Below are 23,079 nucleotides of genomic sequence, written 5' to 3' on the forward strand. Positions count from 1 at the left end.
ACCGTGATTTTCTCCACTCTGAAATGACAGCAGAATGTGTTCTACAATGTACAGAGAGCGATACATGTCCACCATTGTGTGCAGCATCACCTACCGCTACCCACAGTCTGCTTCCACCTTGTGGTTAGATCTGGTATGACTCGCCCTGTATTACTATACACAATATTGATACTCTGCTGCCACCTGGTGGTTGGAATAGGCTTGACTCCACCCGTTACCATACACATATTGCTGTCACTGTACTGCCACCAATGGACAGAACTGGTATGACTCCCCTTGTATTATCAGGTGACTGCAGATCTATAAAAGGGGTCACCTGGCAGGTTTCCATGGTTACCGTTCTCTGCTCTTCATCTGGCCGGAGCCATTAGATGTGCCCATACAAGACCCAACCATTCATAATTCATTTCTAATGACAGAAACAGAAAACTTTCTGAGACAGAAAACATCTTTAATTCACAAACTCAGATTATTCCCAACAATACTGACGACATTTGCCTCAATTCATGACGGGTTACACGAGGACTCACAGCTTTAGTTTCAGTCACATGACGGTAATTTTCACATCTCATTGGTTGAGCTGAGGTGAAAATAAGGATCACTTCTTTGGAATGGCGTGTCCTCCTCGGTGTCTTTCCTTCATGAATTGAACCCGTTGTGCTTCTCTGAATACAAACATGAAAATATTACCGCTTCCCGAGTCTCCTTAATAATAAAAAAGCTTAAAAAAGTAAATAACAGAAATAGATTCTTCTCCCCAGATTGCAGCGATGGCAGAACTGGCACCTCTGTATAAATACCGACAATAAACCGCCTCTTATTAGCATGAGATCAGGGAGTACCATAGATAGCTCTGCCCCCTGCCACTGAGGATCCTGGGTAGGCAGCGAGGTACCATGATACAAGAATACTGACCTCCACCCATAAAACCTGAGCAAACATGGCTGACCCATAAAATTTGACACTTCATGAATAAAAACCCTTCAATGTGGTTAAAAATAAACCTCTTGTGTGTATTAGTGACACACTGCTAACCGCCCAACCGTCTCAGCTGAGAGAACGCGCCTGCCCCCAACACCGGCAACCAATAGCACACAGTCCCTCCCGGACTGAAGAGACAATACCCTTGCCATAGTGCAAAATGTATTAATACCAAGACATGGCGCCGGAAAGAAGGTCACTCCTCCCACATCGAGCCTGTGCCGCCCCCTACAGGGGAGCCAATGGAGAGCAGTCTAAGGCACTCTGCAATGTCTTCGGCCTTCACAGGCCATGACCAGAGTCATCAGGAAAGAGCACACACTATTTCAGGCCTCATCTGGGGGCTGCAAGCTGAGTGCTTGCTCTGATGAGTCCTGGACATAATAGGGGTGGAACAGTCTCTCTTGGCTACATATGCGCATGGCAAGGTAAGTGTGCAGCAAAAGTCCTGGAAATCGAGAGGTAAAATAGCGGACAAAGTCATCAGGAACGTTCCCCAGAGTGTCCTGCACCTCAGGCGGTAATTCTCTGTAGTGATGTTTCTGGAAACAGAAGAGAGAATTATTCCAGTTCACCTTCTATGCCCAGCCCCGGCTCTGACAGCCAATCACACTCACCTTATTACGTAACGCTCGCAGAAGATCCCTCACCGATCGGCCCTTGTAACTTCGGAACTTCCTGAGATCTGCAAGAGGAGAAAACTCATCTACCAGGTCCTGGAGGCAGCAATGACTGCCCACACATCTCATTCTTACCCCTGAGGGGCCACACAACACGGGGGGATAATCTGGTCTGAATACTATACGGAACAGCCCATGATATCATGATAATCTGGTAGAGTCGGGCCCCTGACCATACAGCACCGCTGGTAATTTGGTAGAGTCGGGCCCTGTACCATACAGCACAGCCGGTAATCTGGTAGAGTTGGGCCCTGTACCATACAGCACAGCCGGTAATCTGGTAGAGTCAGGCCCTGTACCATACAGCACAGCCGGTAATCTGGTAGAGTTGGGCCCTGTACCATACAGCACAGCCGGTAATCTGGTAGAGTCGGGCCCTGTACCATACAGCACCGCTGGTAATTTGGTAGAGTCGGGCCCTGTACCATACAGCACAGCCGGTAATCTGGTAGAGTTGGGCCCTGTACCATACAGCACAGCCGGTAATCTGGTAGAGTCGGGCCCTGTACCATACAGCACAGCCGGTAATCTGGTAGAGTCGGGCCCTGTACCATACAGCACAGCTGGTAATCTGGGCCCCTGTAGATCCGGCACTTTGTATGTTCCATGCCCTCTCTGGCACAGCTGGTATCTATGGTGGTGCAGTCGGTTACCTGTCTGCAGTGGAACAGAGATGTGCTCCCTCCAGTCCAACCTCACCACGTCTCTTCCGCCTCTTTCAAGCTGTTTGATGATCGCTCCATCCAGAGATTCCTTTTCTATCCGGTCGCTGACGTCCTGTGGGAATCAGAGAAAATTACTGATTTTTGTGATTTATAAGAGACCAATCAGGGGGATGAGAGAGTAAAAAAAAAAAAAGAAGAAGGGCGTACACGCAGCAATGTCCCTGTGAGCCGTGTCCGGGGAGAGTACACGCAGCAATGTCCCTGTGAGCTGTGTCCGGGGAGAGTACACGCAGCAATGTCCCTGTGAGCCGTGTCCGGGGAGAGTACACACAGCAATGTCCCTGTGAGCCGTGCCCGGGGAGAGTACACACAGCAATGTCCCTGTGAGCCGTGTCCGGGGAGAGTACACACAGCAATGTCCCTGTGAGCCGTGTCCGGGGAGAGTACACGCAGCAATGCCCGCGAGCCGTGTCCAGGGAGACTAGTAATGGCAGCTCAATGGATCCAACATTCCAGAAAACAATAAGGGGACAGCGAGTCTCCAGAGCCGGAAGAATCCACAAACTCCCTAACTAATGAGATGTCTAATCCTTCCTTCCGCCCAGCATATACATGTATGGAGGATAACCATGTCATATTTGCTGTTCCTCCATCAGGTATTACTGGCTGACAGCCGTATCATTTCCAGGTGATATAATTTCTCATGGCAGTCATTCAGCAAAGGGGCTTCCACAGGTACTAATGGGGGAATCTCTGTATCCTTGAAGAGTGACGATGACGTGGAGAACAGCAAGTATATGAAATGTGATGGAAGTGTGAGTGGTCAGCCTGGAGGAGCACTCTGTATACACACAATGCAGTGTCCCGCTGAGCCGTGTCCAGGCAGAGTAGAAGGAGTGCTCTGTGTAGTGGTCCTCGGGGTGACACACATACAATATTTCTATCACATTTCATCTCCAGGTCCCCCCCCATGGGGACATCTGTGTGACAGAGAATACAGACCACAGCATGACCTCACCTGAAAGAACTGTAGCTGCTTTTCCAGGTTCCAGAAGAATGGGTGTTTCAGAACGGCCCCGGCGGATGGGCGTTTCTGAGGGTCTTTGTCAATCATCTGTTGGATCAGGTGATGTGCTACCAGGTCTTCTGCAATGACAGGAAACGTGATCATCAGACGGGAAGAGACCCCCAACATTGCGCCCTCACCTTAGGTCAGAAATTGCGGGACTCACCATGGTTGTCTAGGTTCAGACAGTCCAGGTTTGACGCTCCCAGTAGGATGTTGGCTTGCCGCTGCAGGGACTTGCCAAAAGGATGCTTCCCCTCTGAGACCACGTAGTAGAAGACGCAGCCAGCAGAGAAGATGTCCACGGTATAGGTCTGAAACAAAGACATTGGCAACATTCACAATAAACACTCATGGAGTCCGCTCAGACAAATGGGACCCGGTAAGAGAGGATTCTGTACTCACCATACAACCCTTCTCTTGGAGTCCATGGATGGAAGGCAGTTACTGTTGGGTTATACTGCTGCCTACAGGAGAACTGGACGTTCATAAAACAAAACTGTGGCCTAACCCAGGATGAGCCTTCCTCTACCCAGCATGCCTCAGTTTGCAGAAATCTGTACCTAAAGCTCAAACAGGGAGGGGTGGGACATGTGTCCCTCTATGGACGCCAAGAAGAGGATTGTACATTCAGTGCTTTATTTTCTTTCTTTCCGTTGAGAGACAACAAAATGCTAAACAGGATCACCGAGAACAACAGGACTGCGGACAGCCTGCAGACCAACTAAAGGAGCTTACACCTGGAGCTGGCATCAGATGGGGCCACAAGTCAACCGGGAGAACGCAGAAACCATCAACAGAGGTCCAGAGGGTGGCCTTAATAATCCGGGAAACAGCAGTCTGATGGTGAGGAGACCAAGAGCAGCTCACAGATTTAGTAGAGTGACCCTAACAGCAAACACAGAGACCTAATTCTTGAGACCATAAGCCTGCCATCAGTCTGTGTGGGCCAGCAAGGACTGCTCCATCTTCCCAGGGAACATCTGCAATGACCAGGAGGGAGTCAGTCTGAAGTAAGCAAAATGTCTGAGAGAAAAACTTGCACAGCCCAAACAGTACCGTGATAGTCGCCGCTTTATGCTCAGAGTGGAGGGGAGAACTAAGCGATCAGCAGTGTTTGATCACTCAGTTCTCAGCCTTAGAACCGACTGGGGGACAACTAGGTCAGTATAAATGAAATAAAACAAACAAAAACAAAACATAGTTCTCTTTTAAAGTTCTGAATGTTGATTGGGAGACAAGATTTGTGCAATGTCCAAGTCTCCTCCCCGGCCCAAAAGACTGACATCTATCACAAAGATCTTTCCAGACTTCAGAGCCGGATTCGGGGGCCTCCAAACAAGGAACAACCTGGTTCATGGTGCCAGGTGAATTGTCTGTCCAAACACTGGCCTGACCTATCCAACCATGACAGAATGCTATCTGGAGTGACTGAAAGGCGGCTACCATCGATGCCAGGACTCATGCAGGATCACATGGTGGGGTGACCCCTGTACTGAAGAATACATGTCTGGGAGTGGACAGTTCAAAGCTTCTCCCTGGGAGGAAAAACTCTGACTTGAAGGTTCAGAATCCACCCCAAAATCAAGTCTTAATATCCACCAGAACCTGTGACAACAGTTCCCACAGTAAAAGGCTGTTCAAGTATCCCACAATGGGGGTGCCCCAAGAGTGCAGCAAGGCTAGAATTGTGGTCAGCATTTTGCTGAACACATCAGGTGCAGAAGATTGGCCAAATGGCAAGATCACATTGAGTACAGAAGACCCACAACAAGGCAAAGAAAGTGCTGGAAAAAAGAGTACAAGTCCTTGATGTCCACAGAGGCCAGCATGTTCCCCTGAAGAAGGGAGGCTACAGCAGACCTGGAGGACTCAATACAGAATCTCTCAAACCCCAAAAAGGACATTTAGGACCCAAAAGTGGTGCATTCACCCCATCTTGGAACTGAGAACAGGTTGGAATAGATCTCCTGAAGCTGGGACTGCAGCTGGTCCAGAAGACCTGCTATGGCTGCCAGGATCTGCTAATTTGTATGGTGACACAGGAAGGTGCAATGTAGGTACTAAACAGGAAAGTGGGAGAAAACTCCAGCTTCTAGTGACTGGAAACCACTTCCTGCACCCAAGCATCAGAGATGCAAGCAAAGGCTAATGGACATCACCCTACTCTGTAAAGTGGAAGTGCACCTTCCTGCTGGAAAATACAACGGATACAACGGACTTGGAGTTCCAAGACTTGAAGGATGCCTGGCAGCGCAGCTTGGTTTGGCATTAAGAGTTCGATGCTGAGGTGCAACAAAAGGGACTTGACCTCCAGCAAGGGCTGCACCTTCCCAGACAGCAGCATTCTTGATGATGGGCTCCAGAGTAGACCTGAAGACACTTTGTCCCTCAAAGGGCATGCAGAGTAATAGATGTGGGTTCCACTGACTGACACTTTACCCAAAGTTGTCTCTGAATGTGAGGCTCATGCAGAAAATGAGAGGATAAACCTCTAGCAGCTGACATCACTATAGTTACTGCCATCTGGTCCAAATGTTCTATGGCCTGGGGATCCATAGACAGAGCTGAGGAGGCAGCTACACCAACTCCAAAGAGGACACTCTAGGAGCAGAGGCTGTGATGATTCCAGGCTGCAGGCGTCATACACATCAGTAGGCATACTGCAAATACTGCAAGCAAAACCTGAGTTATTGGGGGGGGGCATGTGGTACAGCGGGAGTGCCCCCCTCTGTGTCTATAATTTGGGTTTCAGGTGCTCACAAATCCAACCGCCAGTAGAAGGTGTAGAGTCAGGTGGGTGGAGGTGAGTAATTTACTGTAGGCAGGCAGTGGGATTGGACTGAAAGCTGAGGTTCTATATGTCTCTTTAAGCAGGAGAATCAGCAGTAGGGGGCTTCCTTTCCTGGCAGAAAAGAGCATTGGCACTCCATGACAGTCCACCCAATAAATTACATCAGAGCTCAGTTCCTCAGCACTAACCTCTTCCATGGTAAAACCAACAGAAAGCAGGAATTATGAAGGTGCTCAGCAGTCCCATCAAGGAGGTACCTCCTGGGGCTCAGCCTGACTGACCTGCTCATAGAGGGAGTCATCAAAGACAGGGTAAAGGCAATGCCAAAAGTTCTGGTCCTAGGAAGCACTCGAGGAAGAACTTGTTACCAGAACTGGGTCTGTAAAGTGCCTGAAGGAAACCCCCATGTCTGAAGGTCAGTCTAGGGGGTTGGGGTACGGCCAGGTAGAGCACAAGCCACCATGAAGACATGAATTCGTAAAGACTATTAGACTTTTCACAGCAGAAGAATCCACCTCCTCCACTATCCTTCCTCTTCCTCCCCCGTTCTTCCTCCTCCTCCATCGTCTTTCCTCCTTCACCCTTCCTCCACCATCCTTCTTCCGCTACCATCCTCCATCATCCTCCCTCCTCCACCATCGTCCTTCCTCTTCCTCCTCCTCCATCGTCTTTCCTCCTTCCTCCATCCCCCTCTACCATCCTCCTGCACCATCGTCCTTCCTCCTGCACCATCGTCCTTCCTCCTCCACCATCGTCCTTCCTCCTCCACCATCGTCCTTCCTCCTCCACCATCGTCCTTCCTCCTCCACCATCGTCCTTCCTCCTCCTCCATTAGACTTTTCACAGCAGAACTGAAGAATCCACCTCCTCCATCATCCTTCCTCCTCCTCCTCCATCCTCCTCCTAGGACACTAGCAGAAAGTTCAGGCATGCTGGGAGTAGGAGGGGCTATCCTGTGTGGTCAGTGCCTAATCCTCTCGCAGGCGGCAGTATATCACGATAGTTAATAATTTACTGCATCCCTCAATAGATCAGAAGGCAAAGGTACTGCACTCCCACAAACATGGCCACTTACACTGGTGGTTATAGAAGAAGCCAGACTCTCAGCCCTAAGGGTCAGAGGGGAGAGGTCTTCTGCAGACAGCTGGTAAACCAACCCCCTTACCTCCGGCAGATAACACACGCCATCTCCAGAGTGTCCCTAACATTACACATATGACCTAAGAGACTACAGGGATCTGGGACGGATACTGTTCTGATAACTTAGGAGCTGGAAAACAGGATGTGTCATCAGTAAAGAAGGAAGGCAGAGAGAACAGCACCATTCACACCAGAGGGACTTCTCCACCTTCCGCTGAATATGGGGAGGAACCCTTACACTAACTTCCCATACACTGTCCTGCCCAGCTACCATATCTGTATACCAGTCTGATGGTGGCACATGGAGGAGGTATATACTGCTACGATGACATCACTAGACATTCACAACGTTGCATAAGCTCTCACTATACAATTGTAGGACCCGATAACATCAGAAGACACAGATCTACTTACAGGGTTCTCCTTGAAATCTTCACTCAGCATTTCCGGGGCGATCCATCCCTCAGTACCAGGAACCCCGGATCTTCGGCTGAAGCTGTGTCTTCCCACCGCCAGCTTCTTGCACAACCCGAAGTCGGAGATGATGGCTTTCACTCTGCCATGAGCATTGGGCATAGAGATGAGGATGTTGTGTGGCTTCAGGTCTCGGTGAACTGAAAGAGGACAGGACAATGTTCATTCAAGAGACTCCGTCACCTCCTTCATGGGGGGGGTCCTATACAGACCTCATTATTAATAATAAGACCCCGTCACCTCCTTCATGAAGAAATATACCGCAGCGCTGTACAGAGAACACTGAGCCAGTCACATCAGTCTCTGTACCAGAGGAGCTTACACTCTAACGTCCCCTCCCCCCCCAGTCACATCAGTCTCTGTACCAGAGGAGCTTACACTCTCATGTCCCCTCCCCCACAGTCACATCAGTCTCTGTACCAGAGGAGCTTACACTCTAATGTCCCCTCCCCCCCAGTCACATCAGTCTCTGTACCAGAGGAGCTTACACTCTCATGTCCCCTCCCCCGCAGTCACATCAGTCTCTGTACCAGAAGAGCTTGCACTCTCATGTCCCCTCCCCCACAGTCACATCAGTCTCTGTACCAGAGGAGCTTACACTCTAATGTCCCCTCCCCCGCAGTCCCATCAGTCTCTGTACCAGAGGAGCTTGCACTCTAATGTCACCTCCCCCACAGTCACATCAGTCTCTGTACCAGAGGAGCTTACACTCTAATGTCCCCTCCCCCACAGTCACACACTATTATACATTTCTATAGCTCTGACGTATACCGCAGTGCTGTACAGAGATCTATAATGACACGGGAGATGGTGACCTGTCACCTACCAATGTTCAGGGAGTGAAGGTAGGTCAGGCCGGACATGGTCTGCTCCAGGAGGGTGATGGGTTCCAGGCCGTGCCGATCAAAGTCCTTCTCTTCTACATACTGAGGAACAGATGACAGGCATAAGTCATGCACAGCCATTGGGGGTTATGGCCGCCAGGCCACTTCTGTGACTACTGACCTCCTGCAGGGTGGCGGCACACAGTTCTATGGCGATATACTGGAACTGGCGGTCCTTCTCTGTACAGAAGTAGCGGATGACGTTGGGATTCTCATCAGATTCTCTCAGCAGCTGAACTTCTCTATCTGCAAAACTGAAACACTCCGGCAGGATTCTCTTCACCGCCACATCTCTGTTATCAAAGCGCCCCCTGCAGGGAGAAGAGAGATACACTAGTGTGATGGATATGGTAAAATGCCTATTTGCTTTCTTGTTGAATATATATACCGTATTTTATACTTTTATATTTCTAAATGCTTTGTATGAATATATATATGTGTTGTGTGTATATTTGTTGTCTGCTGGTCTTTATAGTCCTCCTTGCTCAAGAAATGTCTGCTCACCAACCCCTCCCTTCCAGTGAACTTGAAGACAAAGGAATATTTTTCTTTCTATAGATAAGACATGGGCCAAGATCACGCCTATACTCTGAAGAAGATTGTTTTCGTGTGAAGTGACCAATCAAAGACTAATATAATGCTTATGCTGCTCTCACGTGATGGTCACATCTTTTTTCATATATAAACTCACTTTTTCATTTCAATAAATTAGAGAAGTTTTCACAGAGCAAACGTGTTAGTGTGAGTTTCTTTATGTGCGCACATTCCAGAGCAAGCCAGCAAGATTAATTAGGACAGGAACAGATAATCACCGGACACTTAGTCCTCATCTAAATCACTAGGAAAAGGTGGGAGGAGCCTAATGCAGTGCAACAGCTCCACCCAGAAGCTATGCAGAATGCCGCCATATTAATACATGGGGGTGGGGGGTATGATCTTCATTTATAACACATAAGGGGGGGGGGGTATGATCTCCATGTATAATACATAAGGGGGGGGGGATATGATCTCCATGTATAATACATAAGGGGGGATATGATCTCCATGTATAATACATAAGGGGGGATATGATCTCCATGTATAATACATAAGGGGGGGATATGATCTCCATGTATAATACATAAGGGGGGGATATGATCACCATGTATAATACATAAGGGGGGGATATGATCACCATGTATAATACATAAGGGGGGGGTATGATCTCCATGTATAATACATAAGGGGGGGATATGATCTCCATGTATAATACATAAGGGGGATATGATCTCCATGTGTAATACATAAGGGGGGATATGATCTCCATGTATAATACATAAGGGGGATATGATCTCCATGTATAATACATAAGGGGGGATATGATCTCCATGTATAATACATAAGGGGGGATATGATCTCCATGTATAATACATAAGGGGGGGGATATGATCTCCATGTATAATACATAAGGGGGGATATGATCACCATGTATAATACATAAGGGGGGATATGATCTCCATGTATAATACATAAGGGGGGATATGATCTCCATGTATAATACATAAGGGGGGGGATATGATCTCCATGTATAATACATAAGGGGGGATATGATCACCATGTATAATACATAAGGGGGGATATGATCTCCATGTATAATACATAAGGGGGGGATATGATCTCCATGTATGATACATATGGGGGGGGGTATGATCTCCATGTATAATACATAAGGGGGGGATATGATCACCATGTATAATACATAAGGGGGATATGATCTCCATGTATAATACATAAGGGGGGGATAAGATCTCCATGTATAATACATAAGGGGGGATATGATCTCCATGTATAATACATAAGGGGGGATATGATCTCCATGTATAATACATAAGGGGGATATGATCTCCATGTATAATACATAAGGGGGGATATGATCTCCATGTATAATACATAAGGGGGGATATGATCTCCATGTATAATACATAAGGGGGGATATGATCTCCATGTATAATACATAAGGGGGGATATGATCTCCATGTATAATACATAAGGGGGGATATGATCTCCATGTATAATACATAAGGGGGATATGATCTCCATGTATAATACATAAGGGGGGATGTGATCTCCATGTATAATACATAAGGGGGGATGTGATCTCCATGTATAATACATAAGGGGGGATGTGATCTCCATGTATAATACATAAGGGGGGATGTGATCTCCATGTATAATACATAAGGGGGGATGTGATCTCCATGTATAATACATAAGGGGGGATATGATCTCCATGTATAATACATAAGGGGGGATATGATCTCCATGTATAATACATAAGGGGGGATATGATCTCCATGTATAATACATAAGGGGGGGATATGATCTCCATGTATAATACATAAGGGAGGATATGATCTCCATGTATAATACATGAGGGGGGATATGATCTCCATGTATAATACATAAGGGAGGATATGATCTCCATGTATAATACATAAGGGGGGGATATGATCTCCATGTATAATACATAAGGGGGGATATGATCTCCATGTATAATACATAAGGGGGGGATATGATCTCCATGTATAATACATAAGGGGGGATATGATCTCCATGTATAATACATAAGGGGGGATATGATATCCATGTATAATACATAAGGGGGGATATGATCCCCATGTATAATACATAAGGGGGATATGATCTCCATGTATAATACAATAGGGGGGATGTGATCTCCATGTATAATACATAAGGGGGGATGTGATCTCCATGTATAATACATAAGGGGGGATATGATCTCCATGTATAATACATAAGGGGGGGATATGATCTCCATGTATAATACATAAGGGGGGATATGATCTCCATGTATAATACATGAGGGGGGATATGATCTCCATGTATAATACATAAGGGGGGATATGATCTCCATGTATAATACATAAGGGGGATATGATCTCCATGTATAATACATAAGGGGGGATATGATCTCCATGTATAATACATAAGGGGGGATATGATCTCCATGTATAATACATAAGGGGGGATATGATCTCCATGTATAATACATAAGGGGGGATATGATCTCCATGTATAATACATAAGGAGGGATATGATCTCCATGTATAATACATAAGGGGGGATATGATCTCTATGTATAATACATAAGGGGGGATATCATCTCCATGTATAATACATAAGGGGGGGGGGATATGATCTCCATGTATAATACATAAGGGGGGATATCATCTCCATGTATAATACATAAGGGGGATATGATCTCCATGTATAATACATAAGGGGGGATATCATCTCCATGTATAATACATAAGGGGGGGGGGTGTGATCTCCATGTATAAATACATCAGTGGTTCATATACTGAACTCGGTGTAGTTATTCCCCCTGAGGTCATCACAGAGGACAAGGGGGCGCTCTTTACGTCTGGAAGAAAAGAAATGTCAACTCCAAACACGGAAAGGTTTCTTCACAGTAAGAGCTGTGAGAATGTGGAATAGACTCCCTCCAGAGTTGGGTGTGGCCAGCTCAGTGGATTGCTGTAGGAAAGTCCTGGATCCTTTCTTGGATACACAGAATATAACTGGATATAACATTTATAGAGAAAGTTGATCCCGGGAATATCCGATTGCCTCTCGGGGGATCAGGAAGGAATGTTTCCCCTGCAGGAGTAAATTGAATCGTGCTTTGCTGGGATTTAATTCCTCTGGATCAACTGTGGGTGTAAGATTATAACTTTTTTTTTTAATGGACTTTTTTCTTTGCCAGACTAACTATGTAACAAAAAAAGAATGCATACAAGTTGACAGTTCAATAAAATGGTCACCTGTAGACGATGGTCCCCTCTGCACCATGACCAAGGACCTCACGAGGGCTGAATGAGATCTTCCCCACTGTTACCGTCCCATCATCATCTGCCAGAGAAAACAAACAGTGTAATGTGAAGCCACAAAGTCTACAATATTTGAAGCTATCATACCAGAGTCGGTGCATGAATAGTGTGCTGGACTCTGGAGGGACCATCATAGAGCAGAACACCAGGGACGGTCCATGAATAGTGTGCTGGACTCTGGAGGGACCATCATAGAGCAGAACACCAGAGACGGTCCATGAATAGTGTGCTGGACTCTGGAGGGACCATCATAGAGCAGAACACCAGAGACGGTCCATAAATAGTGTGCTGGACTCTGGAGGGACCATCATAGAGCAGAACACCAGAGACGGTCCATGAATAGTGTGCTGGACTCTGGAGGGACCATCATAGAGCAGAACACCAGAGACGGTCCATGAATAGTGTGCTGGACTCTGGAGGGACCATCATAGAGCAGAACACCAGAGACGGTCCATGAATAGTGTGCTGGACTCTGGAGGGACCATCATAGAGCAGAACACCAGAGTCAGTCCATGAATAGTGTGCTGGACTCTGGAGGGCCCATCATAGAGCAGAACACCAGAGTCAGTCCATGAATAGTGTGCTGGACTCTGGAGGGACCATCATAGAGCAGAACACCAGAGTCAGTCCATGAATAGTGTGCTGGACTCTGGAGGGCCCATCATAGAGCAGAACACCAGAGACGGTCCATGAATAGTGTGCTGGACTCTGGAGGGACCATCATAGAGCAGAACACCAGAGACGGTCCATGAATAGTGTGCTGGACTCTGGAGGGACCATCATAGAGCAGAACACCAGAGACGGTCCATGAATAGTGTGCTGGACTCTGGAGGGACCATCATAGAGCAGAACACCAGTTGGTCCAGTAATAGTGTGCCGGACTCTGCAGGGACCATCATAGAGCAGAACACCAGAGCCGGTCTATCACAGAGCAGATCCATGAAGCAGAACTTACCTCCATCCTCCTGCTCTGTGGAGGTGACACTCCCAACCTCCGATACGGACAGATTAGAGTGCAGCGAGTGGTTGGAGGCCTTGGGCGACATGTTGGGAGTACTGTTAGTGGAGCTCTCACTTCGCATGCCAGTCATATCCAGATAATCTCCATCAGTTGTTGCCTCGCCTGGCTGGAAAGGGGTGTTCTGAACCTGTAGAAGTTGGATCTTCTCCTCCAGCTGCTTTTGGAACTGCTGGTGCTGCAACTGCTGCTGCTGCTGGACCGTCTGGGGACACAGACACATGAATGACTGGGGTCAACAATGGCATGGGGGAGTCCTGGGGAATGTCTCACTTACCTTAGGATATGTGATGACAAATGCTACCCACCCCGCCAGGAGGAAAGTGCTGAGGATGATGGTGGCCAGGTCCTTCAGCATCGAGTCCACCGGAGCCTCTGGCCTGGGCAGGAATGGCTTTGATATGTCAGAGATTTCCTGAGAGTAGGATGGCGGCAGCTGCTCTGGGGGGTCATCCACCATTCCCAAGACCTCCTGCCAGGTGACAGAAAACAAGAAGAGAGGGTGAGGGACCCATCTATACTGAAATGCTGGGGGGGGGTACCTAGCACAGCGAGGTTCAAGAACAATGCTGGGGTTGACTGCTGGTGATGGTGATCTCCAGTACTGAGAAGGAGCCTCAACAGTCACAGGTTCTCTTCATATACAAATCATCTAAGACAGCAGCCACGATACAAGTGGCAGAAGTTTGTGAACCCTTTGGAATGCTGTAATTTTTTACATTGTGGTCTCAGCTTCATCCCAACGCCAACAATAATCACATAAACGTTCTGACTGCTCCTGGATGAATCCTTACCTCTGAACACCCAGGGTCCATCGTCAGATCGCCGTTCCCTGCTAATTGACCAAAATCGGATGTCTTCCCATTCCCCAACACTTAATGAATGGACAAATAAAGTCAAGAATTTGTTTTTTCAGTGCAGGAACTTAACAGGAAATTTGAGAAACTATGGGATGTGTGGCTGGTGACACCAGGCTTGGTCCGGCCCTCCCTGGCACTGTGTTAGTTTACTCTGGTAACAGGGAAGGGTGTCACATGGTGTGTGTAGAACCTCAGCTGGGGGCACATAGATACCCCATCAAATGCCAAATATACAGAGCTGATGTTGTGTCTGTGCAGAATAAAACACCACACAGGTTAGATACCATACTCTAATAAACAGGTTATATGGCAGTCTAATATCTCTAAGAGAAACATGGCCGACATGTTTGTTTACACTGGAGAGGGCGGCTTCTGCTAGGATTCCACTCCTGAGGATTCCACCTGTGTCAGCCCTCTATGTTGTCAGCTGTGACAGAACAAACGTGTAGGATATGTGGAACTGGACTTCGGTTGGTTGTTACGGTAAAAGTGCAAAATCACAATAAAAAAAAAAAAAAAGAAGATCTGATTCGTTGATGTTTGGTGGTCGTGTCCCCCAAACAAGGGAACCACCGGCGTCCCCCAAACAAGGGAACCACCGGCGTCCCCCAAACAAGGGAACCACCGGCGTCCCCCAAACAAGGGAACCACTCGCGTCCCCCAAACAAGGGAACCACCCGCGTCCGCCAAACAAGGGAACCACTCGAGTCCGCCAAACAAGGGAACCACTCGCGTCCCCCAAACAAGGGAACCACTCGCGTCCGCCAAACAAGGGAACCACTCGCGTCCCCCAAACAAGGGAACCACTCGCGTCCCCCAAACAAGGGAACCACTCGCGTCCCCCAAACAAGGGAACCACTCGCGTCCCCCAAACAAGGGAACCACTCGCGTCCGCCAAACAAGGGAACCACTCGCGTCCGCCAAACAAGGGAACCACCCGCGTCCGCCAAACAAGGGAACCACTCGAGTCCGCCAAACAAGGGAACCACTCGCGTCCGCCAAACAAGGGAACCACTCGCGTCCCCCAAACAAGGGAACCACTCGCGTCCCCCAAACAAGGGAACCACTCGCGTCCCCCAAACAAGGGAACCACTCGCGTCCCCCAAACAAGGGAACCACTCGCGTCCCCCAAACAAGGGAACCACTCGCGTCCCCCAAACAAGGGAACCACCCGCGTCCGCCAAACAAGGGAACCACTCGCGTCCGCCAAACAAGGGAACCACTCGAGTCCGCCAAACAAGGGAACCACTCGAGTCCGCCAAACAAGGGAACCACTCGAGTCCGCCAAACAAGGGAACCACTCGCGTCCGCCAAACAAGGGAACCACTCGAGTCCGCCAAACAAGGGAACCACTCGAGTCCGCCAAACAAGGGAACCACTCGCATCCGCCAAACAAGGGAACCACTCGAGTCCGCCAAACAAGGGAACCACTCGCGTCCCCCAAACAAGGGAACCACTCGCGTCCCCCAAACAAGGGAACCACTCGCGTCCCCCAAACAAGGGAACCACTCATGTCCACCAAACAAGGGAACCACTCATGTCCGCCAAACAAGGGAACCACTCATGTCCGCCAAACAAGGGAACCACTCGCGTCTACCAAACGAGGAAAAAACTTGTGTATACCAAAAAAAGGAAAAGACTTGTGTCCACCAATCAAAGGGAAGGACCTAAGTGCAGAATGAAAAGAAGGACACATTAAGAATACCAGTACAGCATGGAAAAGGCTTGTAGAAATACAGTGCAGCTGGGGTGATTCAGACATAACTAACAGGAAGAACTATCATAACCAGGAGGCGAGATGACTTTTCTCTACTTGTCTGATTGTATTTCCTTCAGGCTGAAGAAGAAACAAACATCTTCATCCCAGATGTGAAGCATGGTGGAGGGGGCCTCATGGTGATCACTTTAAAGGGAGACCATGCATTTAGGATGTTATGTCCAGACCTCCATGTGGTCCTGACTCGAAGAGAACTTTTCAGACATACCATAGAAGGAGCACACCACTCCTACCGGAGCCCATTTTTGGGAGATTAAACATTAAAGGGTCTACCTACTTCTCCAGAACAAAGAAACATTCTTAACAATGTTCTCTCAATATCAGAGCTACAGCTGTGTGTTATCCAGTGAGGTGGGGGGTATGGTGACTTGGAGGGAGACTTCAGGAAACCTGTATATGTATACGGACATTGTTTACACCTCCCCTCCTCTCCCAGTACTCACATCATTGAAGCGTGCTTTGTCTCGGGCCGTCTCTATGACGTTCTCCCCTCCCCGGGGCAGGGTGGATGGGAAGGTATCCAGGATTTTGGTTGGGGCAGACAGTGGGATTTCATGGTGTCCTGTAAGAATTGAAGTGGATTAGATAGGAGATCAGAGTGATTATCAAAATGTGATGTGCTGGGATGTACATTGCTGCTTAAGCATTGTTCTTTAGGACACACATGACAGCAATGGCCAATGCTCTTCACCTTTGGCAACCAATCAGAAAAGTGAAATATGAAGTCTGGTCCCTATATGCCCCATCACACGCCTGTGACTATGACTGAAGGTTCCTCAATGTTCCTCAGGGTGCTCCCAGTACAGTCAGGGCCCCGGCACTGCCGGTCTCACATTATACAAAGATGTGCATAGCATGGGGCAGAGTTCATACCTATTAAAAGCCAATAGTTCCTCCAATAACTCAGCTTGTCTTTCCCTTTCCCTCCGGACACAGTCTTCAGATCGGTGCTGGGGGTGAACTCACACTCTCCATTCTCCTCTATTGTTACCCCATCAGTGGTGGGACCATCAAGCAGTGGGATGGCTCTCCCTCTGGGCTACAGACAAGACACAGATATACAGTCATTCCTGTAGTTCTGATTAGTTACTTTGTAAAGTCACATGATACAAGGACACCCAGAAAGCTGATATGTTGGCTGTCAGAGAGACACTTACCACCACGGTGACCCCGTCATGCACCAAGGAAGACGAGGCGTACAGGCTGCTGGAATACTTGCCCACATACAGAGTCGGCCTGGGGATAAACAGCAGACATGTGACCAGTGAGGCTCCACCCTTTAAGGTGTCCCCTGCGTTTCTGGCATTGGAAGGTTGTCACTCACATCAGTTTACTTTTGGTCTCAGTTTCTTTGGGAAAGGGATACTTCCACTTTGTGATACGGCCGACCTCCCCGGACATGAAGGTGAGATAGCGCAGGGTCTCCACTCCCACATTGGTGTGCAAGACCTTCCTGAGGCCTTCTCTCTGCCAGATATACAGTGCCACTACCGGAGAGGCGTAATTCTGGATCCACAGGACGTCCCCCGAATCGCTGTCCACAGTCACCACCAGACCGTCTCCATTGGACACAAAGTGTGACATTTCTAGAAGAAACTTCCAGATCACAATCCCTTCTATGAAGAACTCCCACCCCACCATCCCAAATCAGACAGACAGCTTCAACCGGAGCTTACTGTAATTGGTACCCTCATCAGGCAGGGTGGCTGCATAGTCGTAGTAGGTGGCGTTCCAGCGCAGCTCCTTATTCTTCGTGTCATACATGGTGATTGTATACTCTGAAATACAAAATGTCATTCCTCATCAGGACATGGAGGTGACATAGGGTGGACAGGACAAGCTGGAATGTGATTGGCTGCATGGAGGTACCTACAGGGGGTCTGTCATTTATTTCCAGATCAAAGCTACACCTCTCACAGGGAGGGAGTCCATGAAGCAGGACTCAGCTGAGCCATAGAGAAACCCCAAAGTCCAGGTCCTGAGGGTGACCAAATGGAGCAAATCTCCATAGCAGACTACTGAATGCAGCATCATATCAGTGGAGGTCTGCCTTATCCAGAGCCATGACATCATCCATAAATGATGACATCACACCCAGAGATAGAGGGACATCATCCACAAATGATGACATCACACCCAGCGACAGAGGGACATCATCCACAAATGATGACATCACACCCAGAGATAAAGGGACATCATCCACAAATGATGACATCACACCCAGAGATAGAGGGACATCATCCACAAATGATGACATCACACCCAGAGATAAAGGGACATCATCCACAAATGATGACATCACACCCAGAGATAGAGGGACATCATCCACAAATGATGACATCACACCCAGCGACAGAGGGACATCATCCACGAATGATGACATCACATCCAGAGATAGAGGGACATCATCCACAAATGATGGCATCACACCCAGAGATAGCGGGACATCATCCACAAATGATGACATCACACCCAGAGATAAAGGGACATCATCCACGAATGATGACATCACATCCAGAGATGGAGGGACTCACCTGTCCTGCCCAAGTACAGCAGAGTGGTGGATGGACAGACACTTTCTGCGAAGGACGAGGTTAGAGTCTGCTGCTTCTCCCCCGTTATCAGGTCAACCACGTACCATACGTCCTGCTTCTTCCCTGGACAGGACACAGAGAACAACCACATTCCATGTATGAGATCCACACCCACTTCATGACATCACACAGGAGACCCAACACTGCATCCAAACTATGGGCCATCCAATCACTGATCACATATCTGTGCTGATTTCATCCCAGTCTTCACCAATCACATCCCTGACTGGTGACTGCTATGCAGGTCATTTACATCCTGCAGTTATATTAGAGGGGGGCAGTCACAGGGGGATGTACAGAGGGTGAGGATACAGGGAAACATCCCGCACCAACCCCACCGCCCCCCATCCCTCCGCCACCACCCCCCACCCCAGTGCTCACCACTCACCCATATACAATATTCCATCCGAGCTACGACACGGAGAGGCCTGGACCAGCTCCGGGATAGTGAAAGGCAGTTTCTGAAAAGACACAAATGGTACAAGTTGTTACCCCCCTCCCCAGGGTGAGAGACCCTCACACTAGCCTGACACTGTCCCACCTCCTTCACTCTGCATCCCCCAGTGTGATAGCCCCTCACATGACGCTGACACCAATCACCTCCTTCACTCCTCCTCCAATCACCTCCTTCACTCCCCCCCCCCCCCCCCCGTGTGATAGCCCCTCACATGACGCTGACACCAATCACCTCCTTCACTCCCACCCCCGTGTGACAGCCCTTCACATGACTGACACCAACCACCTCCTTCACTCCTCCTCCAATCACCTCCTTCACTCCCCCCCCCCCCCCCCCGTGTGACAGCCCTTCACATGACTGACACCAACCACCTCCTTCAATCCTCACCCCCTCCAGTGTGATAGCCCCTCACATGACTGACACCAACCACCTCCTTCAATCCCCACCCCCCAGTGTGATAGCCCCTCACATGACTGACACCAATCACCTCCTGCACCCCCCAGTCAGATAGCCCCTCACATGACGCTGACACCAATCACCTCCTCACTCCTCCTCCAATCACCTCCTTCACTCCCCCCGTGTGACAGCCCTTCACATGACCGACACCAACCACCTCCTTCAATCCCCACCCCTCCAGTGTGATAGCCCCTCACATGACTGACACCAATCACCTCCTGCACCCCCCAGTCAGATAGCCCCTCACATGACTGACACCAATCACCTCCTGCACCCCCCAGTCAGATAGCCCCTCACATGACTGACACCAATCACCTCCTGCACCCCCCAGTGTGACAGCCCTTCACATAATCTTACCGTCAGGCCTTCGCTATGTTTACTGCCCAGAGTGTAGAGGCTGCCATCATTGGGATCCGGGAGGAAGGCCGGCCTGGAGAAGAGGAAAGAAGTCAGACATGACATTGTACACAGGAGGGGGACACACACACGTCAGACACATCACGTCTGCCGATATTATATCTATAGGCCTGGACAGTGCAGACTGAGCTCTTCTATACTGAACATTCATTCTCCAGAAATGTGATCCCCTCATTATATATCACAGTATACACCTCCCCGGAGTCACAGAGTGGAGGAGTGGTGTGATCCCCTCATTATATATCACAGAGTGGAGGAGTGGTGTGACCTCCTCATTATATATCACAGAGTGGAGGAGTGGTGTGATCTCCTCATTATATATCACAGAGTGGAGGAGTGGTGTGATCTCCTCATTATATATCACAGAGTGGAGGAGTGGTGTGACCTCCTCATTATATATCACAGAGTGGAGGAGTGGTGTGACCTCCTCATTATATATCACAGAGTGGAGGAGTGGTGTGACCTCCTCATTATATATCACAGAGTGGAGGAGTGGTGTGACCTCCTCATTATATATCACAGAGTGGAGGAGTGGTGTGACCTCCTCAATTATATATCACAGAGTGGAGGAGTGGTGTGATCCCCTCATTATATATCACAGAGTGGAGGAGTGGTGTGATCCCCTCATTATATATCACAGAGTGGAGGAGTGGTGTGACAAGCAGGCAACACTGTATTCGGTGTATACAGAACAGGAACTTACTCTTCCACATGTGTGGGGACCTGAAGCACCGGATCTGCCCGACAAGAGAAGAGGAGATGCAGTAAGTTTGAAGTGAATGAATCCTGAATGCATCATCTATACATGATATCCTGCACCACCCCTCACCGTGTCTCTGCCCCCCACCTCATCCTGCACCACCCCTCACCGTGTCTCTGCCCCCCACCTCATCCTGCACCACCCCTCACCGGGTCTCTGCCCCCCACCTCATCCTGCACCACCCCCTCACTGTGCCTCTGTCCCCACCTCATCCTACACTACCCCTCACTGTGCCTCTGTCCCCCACCTCATCCTGCACCACCCCTCACTGTGCCTCTGTCCCCCACCTCATCCTACACTACCCCTCACTGTGCCTCTGTCCCCCACCTCATCCTGCACCACCCCTCACTGTGCCTCTGTCCCCCACCTCATCCTGCACCACCCCTCACTGTGCCTCTGTCCCCCACCTCATCCTACACTACCCCTCACTGTGCCTCTGTCCCCCACCTCATCCTGCACCACCCCTCACTGTGCCTCTGTCCCCCACCTCATCCTGCACCACCCCTCACTGTGCCTCTGTCCCCCCACCTCATCCTGCACCACCCCTCACTGTGCCTCTGTCCCCCACCTCATCCTGCACCACCCCCTCACTGTGCTCTGTCCCCACCTCATCCTACACTACCCCTCACTGTGCCTCTGTCCCCCACCTCATCCTACACTACCCCTCACTGTGCCTCTGTCCCCCACCTCATCCTACACTACCCCTCACTGTGCCTCTGTCCCCCACCTCATTCTGCACCACCCCTCACTGTGCCTCTGTCCCCCACCTCATCCTGCACCACCCCTCACTGTGCCTCTGTCCCCCACCTCATCCTACACTACCCCTCACCCTACACTACCCCTCACTGTGCCTCTGTCCCCCACCTCATCCTACACTACCCCTCACTGTGCCTCTGTCCCCCACCTCACCCTGCCTCTTACCCCACCTTACTCTGCACCACCGTTCACCATGCCTCTGTCCCCCACCTCATCCTGCACCACCCCTCACCACCCCTCGCCGTGCCTCTGTCCCCTACCTCATCCTGCACCACCCCTTGCCATGCCTCTGCCCCCACCTCATCCTGAACCACCCCTCATTGTGTCTCTGCCCCTCGTTCTGCTTCCCACCACACTGCTCTGTACACAAAGGAGATACATGCACTGACTGTTCTCTCACCTTCTTTCAGTGTCCATTTGATGGTTCCAGTCTCTTGCTGACGGCATGGAGACTTCCATCTAAGGTGGAGACAAAGAGCAGCGTTTCAGGCAGAGACACTGTGCTGGTCCTTCCATCACCCTGGAGGATAAAGACAGAGAGAGACCATATTAATGGGGAGCCAGACAGAGATTTCCAGAACACATGTGGGGGCTGTAGAGCCTGGAGACAGGAAAGGATGGTCAGAACATTACAGCCGGTAACATTACTCTGAAATCCAGACCCCCAATATAAAACACAATATTCTACCCCAAACTACATCAACAACGAGAGAGCTGGAAACAGGGCATTCACCTGCAGAGTACACACACCGGGGAGCCCCTCCTTTCACCTGGAGAGTACACACCGGGGAGCCCCCTCCTTTCACCTGGAGAGTACACACACCGGGGAGCCCCTCCTTCCACCTGCAGAGTGCACACACCGGGGAGCCCCCTCCTTCCACCTGGAGAGTACACACCGGGGAGCCCCCTCCTTCCACCTGGAGAGTACACACCGGGGAGCCCCCTCCTTCCACCTGGAGAGTACACACACCGGGGAGCCCCCTCCTTCCACCTGGAGAGTACACACACCGGGGAGCCCCCTCCTTCCACCTGGAGAGTACACACACCGGGGAACCCCCTCCTTTCACCTGGAGAGTACACACACCGGGGAGCCCCCTCCTTTAACCTGGAGAGTACACACACCGGGGAGCCCCCTCCTTCCACCTGGAGAGTACACACACCGGGGAGCCCCCTCCTTCCACCTGGAGCGTGCACACACCGGGGAGCCCCCTCCTTCCACCTGGAGAGTACACACACCGGGGAGCCCCCTCCTTCCACCTGGAGAGTACACACACCGGGGAGCCCCTCCTTCCACCTGGAGAGTACACACACGGGGAGCCCCCTCCTTCCACCTGGAGAGTACACACACCGGGGAGCCCCCTCCTTTCACCTGGAGAGTACACACACCGGGGAGCCCCCTCCTTTCACCTG

General features: G+C 49.8%; 1 protein-coding gene across 1 annotated transcript; it reads right to left on the reverse strand.

Annotated features, from left to right (window-relative positions):
* Positions 1–430: 430 nt before the first annotated feature.
* On the reverse strand, positions 431–22,189 carry LOC149434998 (serine/threonine-protein kinase/endoribonuclease IRE1-like; the record flags this gene model as incomplete). Its single annotated transcript, XM_089663116.1, is given in 22 exon segments — positions 431–1,523; positions 1,599–1,666; positions 2,315–2,438; positions 3,345–3,472; positions 3,559–3,706; positions 7,741–7,940; positions 8,627–8,726; positions 8,806–8,995; positions 12,509–12,596; positions 13,530–13,797; positions 13,870–14,064; positions 16,673–16,791; positions 17,103–17,268; positions 17,387–17,465; positions 17,554–17,815; positions 17,906–18,007; positions 18,764–18,886; positions 19,212–19,284; positions 20,094–20,166; positions 20,857–20,890; positions 22,070–22,099; positions 22,102–22,189. Coding segments are annotated over 22 exon segments (2,874 nt in total), but the record flags the coding sequence as incomplete, so codon positions are not given.
* Positions 22,190–23,079: the final 890 nt, after the last annotated feature.

Source organism: Staurois parvus, unplaced genomic scaffold (genome assembly GCF_062004578.1).
Source record: "Staurois parvus isolate SC_StPar_1 unplaced genomic scaffold, SC_StPar_1.0 ptg001629l, whole genome shotgun sequence".
Taxonomy (NCBI): Eukaryota; Metazoa; Chordata; class Amphibia; order Anura; family Ranidae; genus Staurois; species Staurois parvus.